Source organism: Mus caroli, unplaced genomic scaffold, assembly GCF_978045245.1.
Source record: "Mus caroli unplaced genomic scaffold, Mus_caroli_1 scaffold_11, whole genome shotgun sequence".
Classification (NCBI taxonomy): domain Eukaryota; kingdom Metazoa; phylum Chordata; class Mammalia; order Rodentia; family Muridae; genus Mus; species Mus caroli.
The window spans coordinates 99,245,805-99,270,630 of record NW_028227266.1 but is presented as its reverse complement, the minus strand read 5'-3'; the positions used below and the strand labels follow the sequence as shown (position 1 = coordinate 99,270,630).

At 37.4% G+C, this 24,826-nt stretch overlaps 1 protein-coding gene across 4 annotated transcripts in view; it reads left to right on the top strand.

Moving 5' to 3' along the window:
• Nck1 (NCK adaptor protein 1) overlaps positions 1-20,985 on the top strand; it is a 52,952-nt gene extending 31,967 nt beyond the window's left edge. For 3 of the 4 annotated variants that reach the window (XM_021172607.3, XM_085827944.1, XM_029481381.2), the window contains exons 2-4: positions 3,307-3,550; positions 13,843-14,555; positions 16,129-20,985. In XM_021172607.3, coding sequence (XP_021028266.1) covers positions 3,325-3,550; positions 13,843-14,555; positions 16,129-16,323 — 1,134 coding nt within the window. In that variant the 5' untranslated portion in view covers positions 3,307-3,324 and the 3' untranslated portion in view covers positions 16,324-20,985. Of the gene's footprint in view, positions 1-3,306; positions 3,551-4,994; positions 5,268-13,842; positions 14,556-16,128 lie in introns of those variants that run through there. The other variant, XM_021172608.3, reaches the window with a different exon arrangement.
• The last annotated feature ends 3,841 nt before the right edge of the window (positions 20,986-24,826 follow it).

The following is a 24,826-nucleotide window of genomic DNA, read 5'->3' as shown; positions in this document are numbered from 1 at the left end:
AAGTTTGCAAGTCCAATGGGCCTCTCTTTCCATTGATGGCCGACTAGGCCATCTTTCGATACATATGCAGCTAGAGACAAGAGCTCCAGGGTTCTGGTTAGTACATCATGTTGTTCCAACAATAGGGTTGCAGATCCCTTTAGCTCCTTGGGTACTTTCTCTAGCTTCTCCATGCAACTGTCTTTCTACTTTCTGTCAGCTTCATCCTCCAGCTGGTAAGATGGTCCCCTCTCATCCTGAAACAATTTCTTTTTGTTTCTCAAGAGCCATTCACCCTTTCTCTGAAGGCTCTCTTCCTTTCATTTAATTGGCCTTAAAAGTTCAATATGTGAATCTGATACCCTGATGGAGCTTTGATTAATCCAGTTGCTTGAAGCTAAAGTTAGTCTCCCAAGCTGTATTGCTAAAAATAACAATAGGTTCTAATAGAAGGGTAATCCAAGTATGCTCCAAACAGGAGACATTAAATTCTGGAATATATAGTCTGTCAGCACATAATATTTTTCCAAATATTCATCATTAGTTTTACACACTTTTCTAGAAAAAAAATTCAAGTATCAAAATAAAATCCATTAAGCTTGTATAAATTAGGTGTGGTGTATAAGGGAGAAGCCATAGTTCTTTAGCCTATCTTTGAAAAATATCCCCGCTTCTAGTTTTTCAGTGTTTCAGAAAGCTGGTTGCTCATTGTAAAATCTCTCTCTCTCTCTCTCTCTCTCTCTCTCTCTCTCTCTCTCTGTCTGTATGTCAGAGGTTGAGTTGACAACTACATGCCTTCTCTAATAGCTCTCTACCTATTTAAGAATTTAAGAAAAGGTTTCTCACTGAACCTAGCTAGGCTGGTAGATGGGCTGGCATTAAATTCTGGAATGCTACCTCCTAGGACTTGTCTGTGCCCAACTCTGGGATCACAGTGGTGTGCTGCTACATCTGGCGTTCTTGGGTATCGAATTCTTCCCCCGGTTTGCATAGCACGCACATTAGCACCTCCTCAGCTTTTATTCTAACTTAAATCACATCATATGTCAGTAATAATTTAGATTCTTTGTGCTTAAGTAATTTCAGACTGTCAACTTGCAATAATACAAGTAGCGTCCCCTCACCCCCTCCCCCAAATTTCTCTGCTCATCTATGTTTTTCTCATGATGGCTATCAAACCCTTGAGGCCTTGTGCATTCTGGGCAGGAATACTACCACCTTCTAGTTCATCAGTGTTTCTTACACTGTTGTCTCTTACACGCCATCTTGTCTCTTTTTCTTCTTTTTAAAAGCATTTTGTTGACTTAAGTGGTTCCCTTACAAAGCATAAAACAATGTGTGGCAGATTTTGAGGCTTTTGCAAATCCTTTGTCTGTATCTATCTTGTTGACATACTTATGCAAAAGGATGTTGAATTCTGGATTAAAGTACTTACTTCATTTTTGAGAAAACAGACATGGTAGTCAATACCCAAAATAAAAGGCTGAATTTATTTGCTTGCTTCATGAGGCATATCTGCTTTTATGAAACAAGTCTCTCTGAAGATAGCAGAGTGAGATCAAGTCTAAACTTAAGTTTCAGGACAGTGTTTGCTTATATATATACTTTTTTAATTTTAAAATAATGCATGTAAGCTAGGCAGTGGTGGCTCATGCCTTTAATCCTTGCACTCAGAAGGCAGAGGCAGGTAGATCTATGGCATTGAAGCCAGCCTGGCCTACAAGAGTGAGTTCCAGGATAGCCAGGGTTACACAGAGAAACAGTGCCTCAAAATACAAAACAAACCAACAATTCAACTAACTCATTCAATTATATTTTTTTATTTTTCATAGAGTTTGATCATTGTATTTTATTGTCCTCAGATTTATTTATAAAGTTGTTTGTGTCACTATTCCCTTTGACTGTTTACAGTATACAGTTGCGGTTCCAAGTATTTGCATGTTCTTTTTCTTTTTCTTAATATTTCCAGAATTGTCATTTTAATTAGAGAGTGGCTTAGAGATTTATCTCCTGAGTGTTAAGTGGCTATGGCTAACAGCCCCAACTTTAACTAAACATCTCCTTCATAAATTCTTTTGCCAGTTACATGAAAGTTTACAATAATTTTTAAGCCAGTTTATAAAGTAATGGGCTTCATTATTCCAGTTTAAATATTTATTTTTAATATTTTTAATTTATTTAGTGTGTGTGTATAAGAGAGAAGAACTATAAAGAGGAGAGAAGAGATGGAGTTACAAGGGGTTGTTAAAATGGGTTGCTAGTTGCCTGAGGTAGGGAGTCGGAACCAAATCTTGGTTCTCTGAAAGACTGGGAAGTACTTTAATAGCTGAGCCATTGCTCCTGCCTTTATTACTTCATTTTTCATACACATTTATCAGTTATACTTGGTTCTCAGTCCAGAGAACAGTATAAAAGGAGAGAGATGTTTCTGAGATCTGAGATGTTGTCTAGGCCTCAGAGCCTCAGAGTTGTGATGCTACGACCTCAGCCTCCAACTGCTGAACTTACACTAAGACTGTGTTTAGCCTCACACTGATGATTGTTATGTGTCCCATATATGTTCTTTTGTTTAGAAGTAACATTTTATATATGCCGATTATATCTCACTAATACAATGTTATTTTATAACCTTGGTGCTTTGTCTCCTTGATTGCTTTGTTATTGAGATAAATATGTTAAAAATTATCCCTTATAATAATGAATCTGTTATTTTCTCCTGTAGTTATACCAATATATTTTAATTTTGTACTTTATAACTTATATGGGAAGGCAGAAGTGTTCAGAAAGCATCTGTTATTTGTTGTATACAAGTTTGATTTTATCTACTTTAAGAGGAATGTTCAGTTGTTTGTAGAGTGAATTTCATTGCTAACGGTGGTTTTAAATATAAGTTAGTTTATATAATACCAAATAGGAACAAGTGCTTTTTAAAAATTAGTACTTGTCTGTTAGCATTTTTCATATCACTTTTAACTTTTTGATACTCTTAAATTTATTTCTTTTTATAGTATTGGGAATTGAGCTCAAAACTGTGCACGGGCTCCGAGTATCTACTACTGAATTGCATAGTGCCCCGCCCGTCTCCTGTTTTGTATATTAGTTTTGAGACAGGGCCTTACTCTGTAGCTTATTCTAGCTTCAAACTTAGTATGTAGCCAAGGCTAGCCTCAGACTTATGAAAGTCCTCTTGCCTCAGCCTTTTGAGTGTTAGGTTTGCTGGTATGAGTCATAATTCCTGGCCTCTTAAATGTTTAAGCATGTCTTTCTGGACAAGCATGTAGACAGTTACACTTCAGCACCATTTAAAACATGTTCTGTGTGTTACAGTGTTGACGCTGCTGAAAGATGGCTGAAGAAGTGGTGGTGGTGGCCAAATTTGATTACGTGGCACAGCAGGAACAAGAGCTGGATATCAAGAAGAATGAGAGATTATGGCTCCTGGATGACTCTAAATCCTGGTGGCGAGTTCGAAATTCAATGAATAAAACAGGTTTTGTCCCTTCTAACTATGTGGAAAGAAAGAACAGTGCTCGGAAAGCATCTATTGTTAAAAACCTGAAGGACACCTTAGGTAAGCTGTCTCTTAGTGAAGGGGAAGCAACAGCTTTCATTTTAGATCGTAGGTTTTTGGCTTTTTTTTTTTTTTTTTTTTTTTTTTAAGATTTATTTATTTTATGTATATAAGTACCAGAAGAGGGCATCAGACCCCATTACAGGTGGTTGTGAGCTACCATGTGGTTGCTGGGAATTGAACTCAGGACCTCTGGAAGAGCAGTCAGTACTCTTAACTTCTGAGCTATCTCTCCAGCCCAACTTTGACCTCGTTACAACAGCTCCTGTGGAGTTTCGATTTGCAGAAAGTTTGCCACTAGTAGAGAATGGAAAAAATGCCTGGCATTCAGACTTGGTTCCTTTGTATCCTGGTAACTTATGTTATGTGGCACATTATTGAACTTTTTTGACATGAATGAATCTCACTTAAAAAACAAATCATTTTATTTTATTCTAACTGAAGAGAGTTTTATACCAGTGGGTTATTGCTGTATATTCGCATCTATAGGATTGGTCACTTTGCAATTTTGTTGACGTCTTTCTTTCTCTAACTCTGTGTGTTTGGTTCAGATTTTTGCTGGCCTTTATTAAGGCCAGAGATAGGGGGAACCTACTTCTCTCTGGCCTTGGTTAAACTGAAGGAAGGAAGTATGTAGGATGGAGACTCGCCTCCTCCCTTTCCTTAAGTTATCTTTCCTTAATGGACAGGAAGGAATTGGGAGGGACAGAAATTTAATTGTGGTGTTCAAGGAGACAGATGTGTAATTGCTTAATAATTCTTTGCCTGTTTGTAAAAAAAGAGGGAAACAGTTTTTTTGTGGACAGTTTGGGACTAAATGTAGCACAACTGACATACTATTATTAAATAGTATTTAAAAATTTCAATGCATACTTAATAGTTTAGTATTTTAATACTTATTAGCGATATAAGGTAAATGTTTCTTCTTTTAAACTATTTTAAGCTGCAAAAGCTAAAATATAGTAAAAAGAACTTCCTAAAGTATTGGGTTTTCAGTTTCTACAGTATTTCTGGTATATCCAACATTTTAATTAATCTGCAGTTATCATGGCATTTGACAGACCAGTTAACTTATCTCTTAATTTTGAGAAACATCAGTTAACTGTACTCAGAATATTACAGTTATAGTTGTCTTCATTCCCCAGAGTTTGGGAATACTGTATTAAATTAGTGGTCACATCTAAATGATATGAATCTAGGTTTTGTATTCAAATATCTAACCTCCCCTTTTCCCAGAATTTCTGCAACCCATTTTGATACCTTAAAACTCATATAATTTAATGAATTTGTTTCACAATAGCTGTGCTAGTAGAGGCATTGTTTGGAAGTCAAGGAAAAGGAGGAAATGCAGGAAATGAAGAATGTATGCATTCATTTTTAACTATTAGAAACATACTAGCTTTAATATTTTCTGTTACAATGAGTGAATTACAACTCCTGTTTTTGCTGCTGCCCTGAGTTACTTGTTCCACAGGTTACTTTATGGCTTAAGGGGAGAAAACAGTATTGGAAAAAGAGAAGCCTCAGTTTTGAAAACTTTTCTATTGCTTGGGTGTGGGCCAGGTCACATGGATTGGGTGTGGGAAGTTTCAGTGTTACAGAGCAGACCAGGAAGCTCACTGAAAATTATCCCGGAGCTGTGTCAACAAACTTTGAAAAGAGAACACAGAATTTTTATTCAAAATGGATTGGTTAAACATCTTTAAAGATTTTTTCAGTAAGTTATTTTGTTTATTAAGTCTGTAGTTTTCTTGTTCCAGATTTTGAATTGGATTTTATTTTCTTTGTGAATTAAGAGGGAAACTTTATGGAAAGAACTCAGTGGGTTTATGTAAGCTGGTACTTTATGCTGTTTGTGAAATAGAAGGTAAATGGCGGTGATATTTTCACTGCTGTTAGTTTGATCTGGTAAATTATTTAAAAGTGTTTCATTGTGAATGCTTAGCAAATAGGGAGAGGATATACATGATTTGGATGAGAAGTAGAAAGTTGTACCACACACAGGCATTTGAAGTAAAGTAAGTCAGTTGTGGACAAATTTGTTTACTCTCAACCTTTGAGGTAACATAATAGGGGTTTTTTTGGTTTTATTTTGGTTTGGTTTTTGTTGTTTTGTTTACTGAATTTTACTTAAGCCTTGTTGGAATAATGTCAAGATAACATTTAATAAGAGCTCTAGTAAACTACAAGTACTGACTTAGAAGTAAACCACTATGCTAGCTTGGCTCTGCTGGTAGCATGGTTACGATAATTGTGTGCTTGATTGTATCTCTTTGAATATTTGCTAAGTGTCTTTACAAAAGTGAAGAGAGAAATTATTCTAGAAGTCTCTTAATAGTCAAAAAGCCTAAGGAAACAGTGATCTGATGAGAGATTCCAAGAGAAAGGCAAAGGCAAGGAGTAAGCCCTGTGGAAGAGAATGTGGCCATTGCAATGTGTGGGCTTTTGTCTCCTCCTTATCTTTGATGGCTGACCGATTCCTGCATTCTCCCTTCTAACTCCTATTTACTTTTTAGAGAACAAATACATTTTTAGATCTTTGAGATTCCAGTTTTAAGCTAATTTTCTTTTACACATTTGTATGTATGTGTGTGTACAAGCCTATGTGCATGTGGGTACATGTTATAGAGGCCGAAAGCTAACCTCAGGTGCCATCCTCCGGAGCACCGGCCACCTCTTTCCAGGGAGACAAGTTCTCTCATTGGTTTGGAGCTCATAATTGGGCTGCCAACCACACCCCAGCAACGTCTGTCTCTGTTTCCTCAGCTCAGGGATTATAAAATTGGGTTAACACACTTGGCATTTTTTTACCTGGGTTCTGGGTAAAAAATGAGGTTATTGTGCTTGTGGGGCAGGTAGTTACTAACTGAGGCTCCCCTCAGCTCTTTATTCATTAATTTATGAACACATTTTTATAGAGAATCTAATGCAAGCCTTATAAAAACCAGCTCGATGGTTTGGCAAGATTGTTCAGCACTTGTCATCAAGCCGGAAAACCCATATGATCCCTAGAACTGCATGGTAGAAGGAAAGAACTGATTTCTACAAACTGTTCTCTTACTTCAGCATATTCATGTACACATACATACACGTACACATACCAAAATAAATGAACAAATAATGTAATAAAATAATTTTTAAAAATTTGTATGAAATATTAACTCTTGCAGAATCTGCTAGGAAGTTAGATGATCGTTTCTATCTAGGGTTTCTATCTAGGTGTGGTCATGAGTGGTTTTTTGGCTTTTTTTTTTTTTTTCCTGAGACAGGGTTACTCAGTGTGTTCCTGGATGTCTTAGAACTCACTGGCCTCAAACTCACAGAGATCTGCCTGTCTCTGCCTCCCAAGTACTAGAATTAAAGGCATGTACCACCATGCTCGGCATGAGTGGTAATTATTAATAAACCAAAAAATATATTAAAAGATGATGCATATAAAGCATATTCAGTCCTGACTGTATCTGTAGTCCAAGGGCTGAGATTTTATAGTTTTGTAAGCAAACTATTCCTTTCCTCAGTCCCTATAATATGGATGTTTATTCTGCTAGCAACCTTGTCAGAGTAGAGACAGGTCACTCACTCACTGAGTTCTGAATGGACTTGAAAAATAGAGAAAACAGGGTTATATGTTCTTCATTTGATAGTCAGGATACTTCGAAAACAAAAAATTACAATATTTGTCATTTTAGATAAAATAATTATAATCTGTGATTTATTTCATGTAGACAGATGAAGAGATGAAGTGCAAAATGGTCTGTAATGAGTAGAATAGTATATATTTGTATTTATAATAAATTAGTTCTACTCTCAAATAAACTATGTATTAGCTTTGTAGTCTTAATACATAGCTAAACTTTTTTTATTTCCTGTTTGGGAAAAATCAACTGTTGGGCAAGACCAGATGATCCTGGAAAGTACCTTCCAGCTCTACAAGTCTGACAGTCTTGGCATACAAGTACATGGTCTTGTGTGTGTCATGGGAATCGGGGGAAGTCCACAAGGGAGAAACAGGTTTGAAGAAGTGAGAACAGAAGAACAGAGTGAGACGATAACTCAGGGAGGAATTAGAAGCGGCAATACTTTCTCTGAACCCATTCTGTTGAGCATTTACTTAGTGATTCAATGAAAGAGAGCTAGTATTGGAAGCAAAACCTAATAAAAAATTGAAAAGATTGATAAAAGTCAGCCTGGGAATGGCTGACACAAAGAAAAAAATTTAGTAAGAGCTGCTGTGGTTGTGTAGGTGCAGAACTCCATGGTGGCCTTGATTCAAGTCTTAGAGTTACAGTTACTCAGGTGAGGGCCTGCAGCAGCTTTCTTACATATATTCTGGCCAGCTAAACGTGGCAGTTTGCTTACTTGGTATCTGATGCTTTCAGACTCTGACATTAAGTTTATTAAGGGATATGAAAGTAGTTTATATAAGGTAGAGTTATTGGTACAAAGATTTGCCTGAGAAAGAATAACACTATCATAGAGAGATTGAGTTAATCTTTTTCTTTAAGTAAGGTTTCACTTTGTAGAACAGCTTGGCCTCACATTCAGAAATCTGCCTGCTTCTGCCTCTGGAGGACTGAGATTAAAGGAATTTACCGCCATATTCAGTTGGTTCTTAAAAGCTTTTGAGGAAGTTATAATGCATTGTTCTTGTTAAAAACATTGCTATAAGGAGTTAGAGATGGCTCAGTGGATGAGCCCACTGACTACTCTTCCAGAGGTCCTGGATTCCATTTTTAGCACCCACATGATGGCTCATAACCTTTTATAACTAGTCCCATGGGATCTGTTGTTTCCTTGTGGTATGCAGGCATACATGTAGACAAAAACAAAACAAAACCCCACATAGACATTAAATAAGTAAATAATCTTTAGCCAGATAAGGTGGTACAAACCTTTTAATCCCAGAACCTGGGAGGTAGAGGCAGGCAGATTTCTGAGTTTGAGGCCAACCTGATCTACAGAAGAGTTCTAGAGCAGTCAGAACTACCTAGTGAGACCCTGTGTCGACTCCCTCTCCCTACTCCCCAAACATACATAAAATTTCTAGAGAAGACCATATAGACAGAAGCTATACAAACATTTTTAAAGTAACAACAACAACAAATATGACTGCTTCAGGGTTATGTCCCTCCTCAGTGTATACATGTGACTGTTTCCCTCCCAACCCTGGCCAGAGTGGTCCAACTGTGTCATGATAATAAAGGCTTATATAATTCTGAAAAATAACCAAAAAACTGACAACTGTTATCTATTGAGTGCCTACTATGTGCTGTGTATTATCCTAAGCACTAATATATACACTTAAAAAAACTCTACAAAACTTTGTAATATAGGTATATACATATCAATATTTTATAAAGGCACTGAAGTTTAAAAATTAAATAACTTGTTTAAATTAAATAAGATGACAAGGGAAAAATATAAATTTAAGTCTTTTAAGTTTTCATAGTAGACCCTTTAAGACTTACAATCAGAATAAAAGTAGCAATGGAATAAAATAATTTGGGGGAAAAAAAAACTAATTGAAGGTAGGATGATTGTGGTGAACTAAAATGCTAGATCAAGATGTGCTATGAATGTAGTGGGGTTTTTGTTTGTTTTTAAAACAAACAGAATCTCACTATGTTGCCAAAGCTGTTTTGGATTCCTTGGTTCATTCAATCCTCCTTAATAACTGAGACTATGAGACCATGAGCTACCGTGTATCAGCTGTGACTCCCAGAATTTATAGGTTGAAACCTAACCATCAATAGAATGTTATTAAGATGTGGAAGATCTTTAGGTAGTGATTATTAAGGCAAAAACCTTCATGAATTAGATTAGTGCCATTGTGTAAAACATTTGCAAGCTTCCTTATTTATCTCTTACACCATGTGAGTACTGAATTCTAAGAAGTAAAAACCTCATTAATTTAGTCTTTAGCTTGGACTTCCAGCTTCCAGAACTATGAGAAACAAATAGTGGTTAACTGTAAGCTGTGTGGCTTATGTATTGTAATAAGCAGCCTGAACAAAGAAAAATAGGAGGACTTTTGGGGGGAAAAGTAATATTGATTCTGAAGCTGATCTAAAAGAAAGGATCTAATCCTTAATAATTATCACATAAATGATTAAGTGACTTAATACTTTAAAAATTATTTTTTGTAAAATATTTTTGTATTAACCTTTGTTGATAGCAGATTGTAATGTCCATTTTCTGGTAATAGAAACAAAGTTGTAAAGCAGGAAAATACAACCTACTGTTACACATACATTCCTTTAGAAAAATTTATTACAGTTATTTATTGTGTGTGCACACCATGCACGTGCACATGAGCACAGATATGTAGGTTAGAAAACAACTATGGATGCTTGTTTCCCCATTCCATCATGCGGGATCAAACATAGGGTCATTAGGATTGGTAGGAAGTACTTTCACTCACAGAGCCATTTGCCTACGTTTGTTCTTTTCTCTGGTAAAGATTAATGGAACATTTAATATAGGCGAGGCACTGGGGATAGAGAGTGGGGAAAAGCAGGATGCTTGGCCTTTATTTAGCATTAGGGTGAAAATAAAAAAAAAAAAACTGTAATAGTAAAAGGAGAAACACATAGACTCTTTGGGGGAGAGGAAAGGAAATCTTCAGTGAGCAAATACATATCTCTGCCAAGTTTTGAAGAATAGATGGGAGTGTTCTAGTGGTTATAGGAAATTTGTTCTGGCTGTGGTATGTTATAGTAGTAGTTGGAGAGGAGGAGGTATGTTGTTGAAGACATGTTCACAGAGATATGGAGAGCCTCTAGTGTATGGAAACTGTACCATGCCCTTACTTACATTTCTTCCTTTAAATATTTCTCATCTCCAGATTAATGCAGATTGTTTTTAATGTGTTCTCACTTGAGATATTAGTTGTTGGATTTTTGCAGAAATTCTTTATTTTCTAGTAATATGTAATCAGAATGCATATGTAATTGGAATATCTATAACTAGTTATAGATATTTTCTTTAGGATTAAAAGTCATTTGGATTAAGAATTTAATTTTCAGTGAAAAGTTTAAATATTTTATTTCACTGTACTGTTTACGCTGTATGTCCGCTCCAGATACAGTTTTCGATTTTACAGTGCATGCAAAAGATTAGTAAACCATGAACACTCCTCACTGAAAGCTACGCCTTGTATTTGATTTAAAAACAAAATAAAACAAAAAACTCAGAAAAAAAAAAACTATTATGCAGTTAACTTGTGAAGTACAAGATCCGGGGATGTTTTAACAAGAAGTGCTGGCTGGGTGAGATGGCTCAGTGGGTAAGAGCACCCGACTGCTCTTCCAAAGGTCCAGAGTTCAAATCCCAGCAACCACATGGTGGCTCACAACCATCCGCAACGAGACCTGGAGCCCTCTTCTGGATTGTCTGAAGACAGCTACAGTGTACTTACATATAATAAATAAATAAATAAATAAAAAAGAAATAGCAAAAAAAAAAAAAAAAAAGAAGTGCTTAAGTGTCCTTGGGTGGGAGGGTAGGTTGATTTGAATCTAGGTATACTATCACTGATGAAGAGGAACTTTCTTCCTTTATGCCTCCTCATCTTAATTCCTCTATTACTGCTTCCTTTGTGTTTCATTTCTTACAATGTGCTGTTTTCTTATCTGTTCCCTTTTGTAGTTTTTAGGTTTTCCTTGGAAACTACCCTGGAAATTACAATTAGCATTTTGTTTTTAACAGGTTTAAGTTAATCTCAATGTGGTTTGGATGGTATAAATAACTGCTCCTTTATATCATTATATATTATCTCTTTATACACTGCCTACTTACTTAGGTTGAAAATGTGATTTATGTATTTTTAAATCATATAGGAACAAAGGAAAAAAGTTGGGCTAGTACTGACTTTATATTTACCATTGTCGTTTATTTCTTCTCTGTTTTTAAAATTTATGAACTTTTAATTACATTTCCACATTCACTTTCTTCCCTCCAACACCTCCCAAGCACCCTTGCTCTGCACCCTCCTTGAAATACATGGTCTCTTTTTCTTTAATTGTTGGTGGTGTTGGTGTGTGTGTGTTCTTAAATATTTAATACAGTCTGCTCGCTCTGTATAGTGTTACTCCTATGTATGTTTGCAGGCTGACAGTTTGGCATTGGAGAACTAACCCGTGGGCTCTTCTTGGGAAGGCGTCTGCCTGCTCTTAGCATTCCTTAGTTGTCTGTATGCTGTTCTCTGGCCAGGGTCGAGGCTTCCTGCACTTTAGTTCACATTAGCTTGTCTCTGTTGCTGGTATTCTTTTTTCTTGCTTTGTATGACTTCATTTTTTCCCTTCTGTCTGATGTCTTTTTTATTTCCATCTAGAAGACTATTTTTTACATTTCCTTAAAAAGCACAAGTTTATTGGTGATGAGTTAAGAATGTCTTAATTTCTTTATCTTTGAGGAATTGTTTGATATTTTTTGTAAAGTCTTTATTCTTATTCATATGACTAATGAAATCTGTTTCATAGCTAGTATTTTGACATTGTTTTCTTAAACATACAGAACCAAAAGAAAATGGGGAATGGAAATCTCCATTTTTATAGTTTGGCTGTATGCTTGTATACTCTTTTAATATTTGGCCAAGCCATTTACAATTTTGTCTTGGACTTTACCTACTGTGTTTTCAGAAGTTGTAGGTCAGCAGAGATAAGGATCAAGGTGGGGTTTTTTCTCTAGACTTTTCCATAGCGTACGTCCAGCCCTGATCACATTTGTGATCATGTTGGTTCCTGAGAACATACAGGAGCTTTTAAGTACCTTATTTCTCCATGTATTACCTTTCTTACTATCTTCCTTTTCCAGCTTTTTGATTTTTCTTCCTTGTCCCAAGCTACATCATCAAACACGATTTTAAGTGAAATCCACCTAGGAAGACAACCTAGCTCTGGAATCAGAGATCTGAGGTTTGTTAGGTAGCTCTCCTCAGAGTAACTCTGCACTGGGGGAGGGAGACCAGTAGGAAGGCCTCTTGCCTGCTTCAACATCTTAACAGAAGCAGCGCTTTCTTCACTGAGCCTTGCCCTGCCACTTCGCTTTCTTTACCAGATTCCATGATTTACAAAATTGATACTGACAGTACTTGCCATCTCATTAACTGATCTTTAGAGGAAGTCCTGAAATTTCTACTCTGCCATTTTTAGTGATGTCACCCTGCTGTAAAGATTTCTCATAATGATGACCTCACTAGCCAGAAGTAAGGAAATTAGGGACACAGTTGATTTAAAGGTATAGAAGGATTTTTTTTAAGGAGGGATCATTTTTATTTGGACATGAATACAGGTTTGAGGTGTTGGTTACATCTAACAGTGTCTGTTGATAGAACTCTTAGTGTTGAGATTCCAGATAGAGCAAGGGTTTAAATCTTCAAGTAAATCTGAAAAATCTATAGAACTTAAAATGAAAGTATATGGGGTTTTTTGTTGTTTTTTGTTTGTTTGTTTGTTTGCTTTTTGTTTTTTAATGTAGAGAAGGCCAACTATGCCATCTTAGAAAAATATTTTCAACTAAGGACTTACTAGTTCATTCATCAATTACTTTCTCCTGCTCACTAATATATAAACTATAGGCACTGGAGATAAAGGGGAAAAATTCTAGTTTTCTGTCCCTAGGGAGCTGACTCTTCTCTTAGGAAGCAGACAAGTAATGGAGTATAAGACATTGTTATAGCAAGGCTCACAGGGGACCAGAGAAACACAGGAGCGAGTAAATGTCACAGTAAGAGGGGCAGCATGAAAACAACATAGAGAGCTTGCCTGTGATCTTATTTTTCACATGAAAAGATGAAAAGGCCAAAGAGGCTAATAGTTGTGTGTTTTATATATATAACACATTACATGATCTGGCTTTGGAAACTAAGAAATTCGTAAATAAGATTACCCAGATATAATTTTATATGTGCACAGGTACTAATTTAAATAGTTATTTCATCTTTATACAGCTCGTTACAAAATCTTGGTCAATAAACTAAAATGTCAAAGTGTGGGATTATTAGAGTGTCTGTCTTCTTAGTTTTAGCTATGAAAGAAGTAAACCATTTTAATACTTATGAGAAAATTCAACATGGCAACTTTATTATTATGCAGTTATTTCTTGGCTTTGGCAGGAGAAAAGAAGATAAACTTAATAGTTTATTTGGCTTGGTTATGGAAGAACAACTTGTATTTCATCTCCCAAAAGATGATTCCATCATGTCACAGTCTGTTTGCTACATTTAGAGGCTTGTTAAGGTAAGTGAATCAAATTGAAGCTATAGTCTTATGGTCTCCTCTTTATTTAAACAGGTATTGGAAAAGTGAAAAGAAAACCCAGTGTTCCAGATACTGCATCTCCTGCTGATGATAGCTTTGCTGATCCAGGAGAACGTCTCTATGACCTTAACATGCCCGCTTTTGTGAAGTTTAACTACATGGCTGAGAGAGAGGATGAGTTATCGTTGATAAAAGGGACCAAGGTGGTCGTCATGGAGAAATGCAGTGATGGATGGTGGCGTGGCAGCTACAACGGACAAATTGGATGGTTTCCTTCAAACTATGTAACTGAAGAAGGTGACAGTCCTTTGGGTGATCATGTAGGTTCTCTGTCAGAGAAATTAGCGGCAGTTGTCAATAACCTAAATACGGGTCAAGTATTGCATGTTGTACAGGCTCTTTACCCGTTTAGCTCATCCAATGATGAAGAACTCAATTTTGAGAAAGGCGATGTAATGGATGTTATTGAAAAGCCGGAAAATGACCCAGAGTGGTGGAAATGCAGGAAAATCAATGGCATGGTTGGCCTGGTGCCAAAAAACTACGTTACCATTATGCAAAACAATCCATTAACCTCAGGTTTGGAACCGTCGCCTCCACAATGTGATTACATTAGGCCTTCACTCACTGGGAAGTTTGCTGGCAATCCTTGGTATTATGGCAAAGTCACCAGGCACCAGGCAGAAATGGCATTAAATGAAAGAGGGCATGAAGGAGACTTCCTCATTCGTGACAGTGAATCTTCGGTAAGTTGATTTTCAAAGGAAATGAAAATAGAGCTCCATGCATTAATAAATAAGGTTGGAAAGGTTGAGTGGCCGGCTTCCTTAAGCCAAACTGAGGTGTGATCATACTGTTCTTTCCAGCGTGCCTGTTTTGAGTAAGATATTGAGTACTGAATATGCTGTATTAAGAGACTTTCTTTAGTTGTATTAAATTTGCATATCTGGAATATTTCTGTCCCATTAAACTTAAAAATGGGGCAGACTGAGCATTGGTTTCTTCCTGGAGAGTAGGATAATGCAAATTAACTGCAACTAGAGATAAGAGATAAGAAAGCAGTCATTGTAGTTCTTGCAGGAAATCTCTTAACTATAAAAAATTGTTTCTTTATAAATTAGTTGTTTGATTAAAATCTCTTTTTTTAAAAAAAATAAGAGAATGACTCACTGTATAACTCTGTCTGCCCTGAAACTCGCTGTGTAGGTAGACCAGGGTGCCTTGAACTTACAGATATACTATATCTGACTTAAAATAGGTTTTTATTCACCTCAACAACCTGTTTAACACCATTTAAAATATATTTGCAATAAAAGGTAAATTACGTTGCAGTACCAGCTAGACTGTAAAGCCATACAAATTGAAAAATGACATCATTAATAATCTCTTAAAAGTGTTCCTTTGAATGTTAAAATTTGACAGTTATTTTTCTTAAATTTTTTTTCCTGATAAATGCTATCACTGCTTTTCTATTTATCAGATCATGGTTAGTACTGGTTTTTGTGAATACCTTGTACAAAAGGTTGAATGAGATAAAGTGGTGTGTGTATGAGACTGAGGTAATTGAACTTCCTGATGGAAATTGGGAGAAATCTGGCCTGCAGCCTCTCAAAGTCCATTTCCTTATTAAATCCTGATATGCAGAGCATACCATTTAAAAGTCACTATTCGTGACTTGACATTATTCAGAAATATTAGGTTTAAAATGACACCTGCAGCTGCCACCACCTAATTAAGAAAAAAGGAGCCGGGCAGTGGTGGCGCTCGCCTTTAATCCCAGCAATTGGGAGGCAGAGGCAGGTTGATTTCTGAGTTCGAGGCCAGCCTGGTCTACAGAGTGAGTTCCAGGACAGCCAGGGCTACACAGAGAAACCCTGTCTTGGGGGGCGGGGGGGAGGAAATTTAGTTGAATTCTTATTTGTCCATTATTTTTGAAATACAGAGTATTATATAAGTCAGTTACTGTTCACTCTGACCTGAGAGGGGATGGAGTGAAAGTCTGAAATTTTCTGATGTTTTCTCTTGTGCTTTTGAAAACTACTTTCTGTGTTCACTGCTCTGTGGGTGCTGTGGGTAACTGTTAGGAGACACTGGCACCCTGTTACCAGGTAATGGATCCTAGGCGTGCTCTCTGAGCCTTACTTTTCTCATTTATATAAAAAGGGTTTATTTTGAGGAACAAAGAAGAGTATGTAAATAATTTAGTATAGTGTCTTGTACTTATTAGTAAATGTTCAGATTTAAGCAGTTATTGTTTATCTTACTTTCTGATACATGGCTTTCAAAATGCTTACTTCCCCCTCCCCCTTTCTCTTTTAGCCAAATGATTTCTCAGTATCACTAAAAGCACAAGGGAAAAACAAGCATTTTAAAGTCCAACTGAAAGAGACTGTTTACTGCATTGGGCAGCGGAAATTCAGCACCATGGAGGAACTTGTAGAACATTACAAAAAGGCACCGATCTTTACAAGTGAGCAAGGAGAAAAATTATATCTCGTCAAGCATTTGTCTTGATAGTGCTCGTCAGCAGTGACTGTTCCACAGCTTTAACTGGTCATGTAGCTGGAGACTGAGAAAGTGCTGGGCCAATTGCACTTGCTTGGAAAGTGCTGTTTCTAACTATATGAGAATTGACCATAATCCATGAGTACTTTCGTGATAACTCAGCCCATACGTATATACTACATATGCAGTGCATCTCTATAGAAGAGTGCTTTATTCTTGGTCTTCTGTCTTACTGTTTTCTTTGCTGTTTTTCTCTTTCCTTCCAACAATGAAGGTTTTGTATTCTGAAACGAATAATTTGGTTCAAAATCTTTATATGGAAGAATTCTTTTATTGCTGTTTCTTTATTTCCTTGTAAAGATATCCTGTTCTCCCATAGTTCCTCTTCACATAAAATTATATCTATATGGCATATGATAAAGGACATTCTTGTAAAGTGTTAATCTTTTCTGTGACTAAATAGCAATAATAAACAGAAAATAAGAAATTATTTTCAGATATTGTATCTGTCACAAGCCATTGTAAATATCAAGTATGTTGTTTGTGCCTTAATTTTTAACATTCCATTCATTGTATCCAAAAGAGACCAGATAATAAGTTAGAAAACATAATTTATAGCTATTTAAACAAAAATACAAGAATTTAGGGAGTGTCCCCCACACCTCGAGTATCCCCTTTTACATGGTTATTCACGAGAGCAGTTTGGGCAGTTGACTCTTGAAATGAATGTTCCTTAGGTTCTTTGATCAAAGTATGTTCTATAGATTGTGCCATATTTATGCCACTGTGAAATAAGCCATGGTCAAGTTTGGGGAATACAGTAGACAATAAGATATGTAATTTTTTTTTTCTTTCTAAACATCACTAATTCCTCATGTCAGTAATTTAAAGTTTTCAACTTTTCACCATCCTGATCCAGTATCTGATCATATTTACGGGGAAAAAAAAACCAACAACATTTTTTGACACTATTGAATATTAAACCCAAGGATACACATGAAAAGCAGGTGTTCTAAACTGAGTGGGTCCCCTAGCCCCTCCTTACTTATCTTCTAGTTTCTTTAACTGGGACACACACTGAAGTGATGTGCTATGGTTAGGTAAACAGTATTATCTAAAATTTTTTGTTTGTCATCTAATACTTTGTGTGTGTGAATGAGAAACTAAAATATTGAGTCTGCTGTTGGTCACACTTCTCTTCCTTCTGAAATTGTTCATGTAAATAGAGTAACGAGAGCCCCTGATGGCACAGAAGCACAGGGACAGACGTTGCCGTTCTCTGCTGGTTTAAACACTTACTGTACCGAATTTACAGCTGGTAAAAATAACAGTTGTGTAGTTTCACCTTTTCCTTCATTGTAGTAGCTTAAATTTTTTAATTTAAATCTTTAAATCATTGGAGGCTGATGTTGCCACTGGGTGGCAGCCCTGGCCTCTCCCACTAAGAAGTCCACAGATATAATTAAAGCACTGATGTATAATTTCAATCTTTATAACACCTGCTTTGAAAGCTTTTTAAGTTACGTTTGTCTTTACTCTTTTTTGTTGTTGGTTTTTTGTTTAGGGTAAATGGTACTAGATTGGTTTAATATAAGATTATATGATACCTTTGGAGGTGTCAAATAGTATGACTGGTTTCAGGATGAGTAAGTAGGTAGTAGTAAGCACTCTTAGTGTTTGACGACACTTTATTTTTTGCTTTCTCTTTGTATGTCCCCCTCCACTGAACAAAATGGACCTTTATAAAAAGAAGCAGATAACTTTATCATGGACATAGCTGTTACTGGAAGCCTGCAGCACAGGTGATACTTTGGGAAGGCAGCACTGGAGCAGTGCTGAGGTGGAATGCATCCGGTTGTAGCTAGAGTTTGTAGAAAGCGGGGGTGCTTCAGTGATGGCTGCACTCTTAACTGTAGAATGAAGCCCAACTATATACTGTTATTTTGTACCTCAAACATTTGATTGATTTTTAAAAATGTTTTCAACTTTCTCTTCAACCAAAGTCTGTTCATAACGCATGAGTTTTCCTTGGAGCAATTTTCTTAGGAATTAGAACAACCTTGGAAAATGTGTATATAGCTAGGTAGAAAGACTTATAAACATCCAAAACTTAGTGCTGTGTGTATCTTGACACACAACGTTCTGTGTGCTAGTTTTAGACTAAGAAGTGGGTCCTGGGAAATTGCTATTACAAAAGTTTTCATCTGTATATGAAGACATGGTTAGTTCTCAAATTTTGATATACATCGTACCTGTAGTCCTGCCTGGCTTGTGTCTACAAAAACTTCTCTAAAATCTTGGAAGAGGTTTTGTTCTTAAACAGCTTTATGTATGTGTGCAAGCTTCATGACAAACCAAACCAAAACAACAACAAAAACCAAAAACCCTATAAATGTTATGTCTCTTATTTGGTCATAAATCTTGTGTGAGTTGTATATTTTCATAATGTGTATTGCATACAATCACTGTGTTAACACATACACCTAAGACTATTAAAGCTGACATCATTGAGCAAAATACAAAATACCCAGCCCAGAATTATAAGTGTATAGTTTTGGCTGCCCATGAGGCTGAGGCAGGAGGACTATGAGGCATGCCCAGGTAATTTATCAAGACACCATCTGAAAAGAGTTGGGATTGTGGTTCTGTAGCAGAGCTAGAAGCCTGGATGCTATCCCAAGCACCTCCAAACAACAAAGGAAGCCGAGCCTATTGCCAGAGTACGGAAACCTAGCGATGAGCAACTTAGGTTCTTAGAACATTGCATGCAAATCATGTCATTTTAGTGTTCTGCCATTGCAGTCTAGGGTTGCAAATATATGGTCCATGAGGCGACTGAGAATTAGGAAAAGGCATTTTCTCCTCATACACCCCCATCCCTTGTCAAAAAGTGTAGACTTTTACCCACTAATGGTGTGGCCAAATATAGAAGTATTGTTCAACTTACGTAGTAGTCAACTTGACAGCACTTAAAACAGATTTCAGATAACATTGTAATTTATGGTTTAAAAATAAGCTAACAATGTGAGTTGAATTCCCTAGGTAGTAATCAGCTTGGAACCTAATGTGGATGGTATCATAGTACACATGTGAAAGACATTCAAGCAGAATAATAAAAGCCTTCCCCGACTCTCAACCCATAATTATAGCCATATTGATTTATTGTTTCTTCCTATGTTTCCTATTGCATGTAGAATTTTTGACCTTGAATATGAAATTGCCATTTTTCAGAAACAGTTCCTATGTCCAAATCAATGAATTTGGAGTGTAGCATTACAGCTTTTGCTTTTCCATTTTAATACTTTTATTACAAGACAAGAAGTCTTTGTATAGTTTTCTTAACTGTTTTCTAGTTTTTTACAACTGTGGTCACTCCCTTGAATTTTGTTCACTATAAAACTATTATTTTCTGAATCACATCACAGAGGCTTGAAAAACAGACTCCTGATTCTGCTAGTTCTGTTAGTGTAGTGTTCAGCAAATCTATATTTTAAACACTGCAGGCAGCAAAACAAGCCTAGTCCACCCCCTCATTTCTTGCTGCTACATGTGTATTTCAAGTTTACTTATAGGAGTCTCTGGACCTAAAAGTGTATGTTGTTTGCCTAGACTTGTTGGATGAAATAGGAAGTTAACTGCTTGCTGAGGTTTGGTCTGCTATCATTGGGTATATACACAGATGAGTTTTAAACCAAAATCTGATTTTTTTTTTCTGGCCAGGAAACTAATTTCTATCAATTTCACAACTGGCTTGATGCCTCCAGTAGCCTACCAGGGACAGGCTGGCTGACATATTTATCCTTGTCGTGCTGGACAGTAGAACAGGTGCCTCATGCATGCTAGGAATGTGCTCAACCAACTCTGACTTTAAGTGATTGAGTGCATGACTTCGCAGCACAGCAGAAGCTGGTCTCACTGTTACAAAGGTTTCCCCTCTACCGTACCTCATTGACAAACAGCAAAACAAAGTACTTTGAAGTGATAATCATGTTCGAAGAAAAGATTGTTTTAAACTGACTGTTGGGCTTAGATAGATCTTTATGAACTGGCAGGTAGGTATCTATCACTGGGAAATTGTCGAGACAAAAAGATGGATTCCAGAAAGAGAGTAAGTCTTGTCTAAATATAGGCTAAATAGGGAATAGCTGGGGTAATTTTGAACACCTAGAGAGGAAATATAGTAACTCCTGAGTTAAGCATGGCTTCTCTAGAGCAGTGTCGTCAAATGTAACGTGTGTTCTAGCTGTAGATAGAGGGGTATTATACAGAACAAATACTGATTTCATCGCTTGGTTTTAAGGTTGAATTATTGCTGTAGTTTGATCTTGCATGTCCCTCAAAGTCCTGTGTTAAGCCTTGGTTCCCATCTGTAGCACTTTCAGAAGGTGGTGGAACCCTAAGGAGATGGGCCTCCCTCTCTCTTCCTCCCATTCCTCATCTTGCCCTAAAATAATTCTACCTTTTTAAAGTTGATTCTTTGGTTGCTCAGGCATGAGGGTGTACTCACCCAGCAATACAATAAAAGCAAAAACAGGGCTGGAGAGAAGCCTCAGCAATTAAGAGCACCAAGTGCTCTTCCGAAGGTCCTGAGTTCAAATCCCAGCAAGCACATGGTGGCTCACAACCATGCGAACATAATGAAATCTGACACCCTCTTCTGGAGGGTCTGAAGACACCTACAGTGTACTTACATATAATAAATAAATCTTAAAAAAAAAAAACAAAATCAAAGCTTTTGTGAAATTTTTAATCCATTAATTCCAAGAGATTAATTTCTTGAAGTCTGTCAGTAGATTGAAATGACTTTGTTCAAAAAGGTTTTTTGAATTTCGTTTAGTTTGTTTTTTACTTTTTAACTTTTTTTCTTTTTTTTTTAACTTTTTTTTTTTAATGTGTATGAATATTTTGCCTGCATGTGTGTCAGTGCCCTTGGAGGGAGACCAAGGGGATGGGATCCCTGAGAACTGGAAAAGGTTGAAAGCCACCATTAGGTGGGGGTGGGGATGGGGATGGGGAGGTGGGGTAGAAATTGAACCCAGATTTTCTGGAAGAGCAGCTGGTACTGTTAACCACTGGACCATTACTCCAGCCTCACAAAGGAAGTTTAAAAGGCATGCGAAAACTCTGAAAACTGGAGTCTGGCAGTGTAGAAATTAAGTTGGAGTGGAGGAAATGTGCTGGATACAAAAGGGTATTAAAAAGAATTCTACTGTTTAAATTCTCTTCATCACTTCCAGGAAAAAGAAAGGAGAGCTAAATGTCAGATATGCAATATATGGAGACCTTGGTGCGATGCAAGCAGAGAGGGTAAAGGAAGATTACAGGAAGAGAGTAAAGTAATTCTCCGGTTGACCTGTGACTGGACTCTTGGCAGTCTGGAGAGTGAACCTGGAATTGGGGGTGGAAAAAAGTGGCCATCAAAGTTTTCCTTCTCCCTCACTTTCTCTCTCTATAAAGCCCGTGTTTTTCCTAACAAAATTAAATACTAAAGATTTAAGTAGCAATTAGGAGGTAAGTGCTATTTTTAGACTCCCCACTTATCCATCCAGCTCACCAGTTAATCTTCAAACCTGAATGATCCTTCAGTTCTGCAGAAAATTAATCCCAGAAGTGGCAGACAGCAGGGCTGGGATGTAGATCAGATGGAAGAATGGTGTCTAGCCTGCACAAGCCTCTGGGTTTGAGTTCCAGTGCAATCTAAACCGTGCATGTTGATGTATACCAGTTCCAGCAATTTGGGGATGGAGACAAGATCAGAAAGTTAAAGATCATCCATGAATTTGGCTACAGAGTGAGTTTGAGACCAGTCTTGGCTCCTTGAGACCTTGTGTCAACAACAAGAACAACAACAACAAAACCAAAATAGGGAGGCAACAGGATAAAGGATAATTTAGTTTGTGCACGTTGCATAGATATGCATCATAACTGGTTGATGAGAAAGTATAAGAGGAGAATTGACAGAGCCGGAGAGAAGCAAGCTAGAGTCCAGCCATTGGGGGTGGGGGTGGGGGTTGAGCAAATGAGGCATAGCCATCCAGAAGCCCTCACCTTGTGGGATGGCCCAGACAGGCATATCATCTGACTTTCTTACTGGGTGGTGCCCAGGCTTGAGAGAGATTAATTAAAAAACTACGATAGGTTAATGACATTGCCTCTCACTGCCCTGTATGCTAAGTTTGGGACTGATTCACCCTGTAGATGCTTGTGAAAAATTGGCAGGTGTCTGTCAGGGTGGTAATGTTTGGCTGGTTTGTCTTGATATAGACTCATAACCATTTTATGATCCCATGGCGTGGTGGTGGACTGCCCCACAGCTCAGCTGTGTGTCTTAACTCTTGATTGCATTACTTCTGTCTGCGTTTCCTCTTCTGTCCTTTGATTCACTGAGTATTCTCAGTGTTTCCATTCACAAACTTTGCTCGAGTTGCTCTATCTGGATGGCTGAGTCAGGAACTCATCCCACCCCTTCTTTTCAAACATAGGTGGGTGGATTCCATTTTGAGACCCACTTCCTGCTTATATTCTCAAAACCTTTGTTAATTTCATGGATCATGTTCCTTTTAGTGTTAACTGGGAACCAGTTAAATGAAAAGAACTTGGGAGTTGGGCATATTCATGCTGGATTTCCTACCCCCCATTCTTGATTCCCACAACTATTTTGCAAGACATTTCTTTGTAAATTGAAAAAAAAAAAGGAAGGCTGATGGGATTGGTTTTTTCCCCTGCATCAAATGGTCATTAGTTTTTCCATTTATTCTTCAGCCCACAGTGATCTAGGTTCTGATCCAAGGCTTCCACAGGAACTCCTCTTGCTGGGATTACAATGACTTTCCAGTTGTTATATCCAGGGAACATTGTTTAATGGTTAACTCACTGGGGACTCTCTTCTGCACTCGGCCTCAGCAATCACATGCCTCATTGTTTTCAGGACTGTAGTTTGTACTGGATCCACCTCTCTGAGCTAGCCTTCCACCCCACCCCTAGCTTTCTAGTTCATGTTCTTGCCTTGGTGTGTATATCTATGAATTCACACCCTCCTTAATGGACATGTTCTTTGCACAAGCTCTCTCCATAGGCAGGGGAAAGTTTCCATTTCCTTGACATCAATTTGAGATAGCTTATTTACATAGCGGGGAATGTGACTGCTCACATATGCTTCAAATCAAAGTGTATGAGGCTATAAGCATGCAGCCTCTTTCTACAGACCCTTAATCTGTCTGTCTTGACCCTGCCTTACTCTGCTCCTTTCTATTCTCTCCACTGCTCTCTATCCAACCAGAACGGGAAAGTCCTGTTTGGCTCCTCTTCCTGACCCCTCCCAATCCATGCAATGTGTAGGAGCCACTATTCTACTAAGTCCTGCATCTTGAGGGGTTTTTTTTTGTTGTTGTTGTTGTTTTTTTTTTTTTTCCACGGACATAGGAAACCTAGAGAAGGCTAACAGACAGTATCTCTCACCTGGGTTTCTGATAGTCCCCTCTAGTCTGCCCTTCCTTGCTTTCTCAGAAACCTTTTGAGGCTCACATGCAGAATATGTCACCATCCGATATGAGCTTAAAACCCTGCCCTTGGTATTAACTGCTCTCAGGAGAAACTGGAAGTCTCTCAGAAAACATTTTCTCCTTAGTTCCGTACCCCGTGCCAATCTTCTCAGGAAACCTTCTACAGTCCCATAGAGTACACTGAGTATTTCTACTCCAGCATCCCCAGTGATCCCTTCACTGTATTCAATATTACCCCATGGTTATTTATGCCATGGTTATCTTTATCAGTTGGGAAAGGATAAGAACTGTGAATTCCCAGATTTTTGCACATAGTAAACTCCTAGTGAATGTTTGTTGAATGAATCAATGGCTGTCCCAAAATTATCTTGCAAGTAACTGGAACCAAAAAACACTCTATTAAAAAAAAGAATCAATGTTTATTCTCAAACTAGTGTTCGTTTTACTATTATAATTTGCACATTGGGGTTTTTAAAGTCCTCAAGGAATTGAAATTTAAGGGGCCAATTTCTATTACAGGATTTCCCTTCCAAGTTTTAAAATTACTTTTAATTTTCCATAGTACATTCTTAGGATTCAATACATTTTTGCTTTTGTTTTTTGTTTTTTGTTTTTTGTTTTTTGTTTTTTGTTTTTGTTTTTGTTTTTGTTTTTGTTTTTTTGAGACAGGGTTTCTCTGTGTAGCCCTAGCTGTCCTGGAACTCACTTTGTCTCTGCCTCCCAACTGCTGGGATTAAAGGCATGTACCACCACTGCCCGGCTTATGTTTGACTTTGAAAATGGTATTTCTAATGGAGGCAACAGGGCTGAGATGTAGCTTAGTGGCAGAGTGCTTGCGTAGCTTGCACAAAATCCTGGATTCAACCCCAGCACTGTAGAACACAGTAGTAATGGTAATCATTTACCTTCCCTGCTTCTCCAGAAGTGTGTATACGCAAACAGCTAATTAGCACCCAGCTTGAATGGACAGGCAGAGAGCTACTTGGCAGAGGAAGCTACTTGATGAGTAG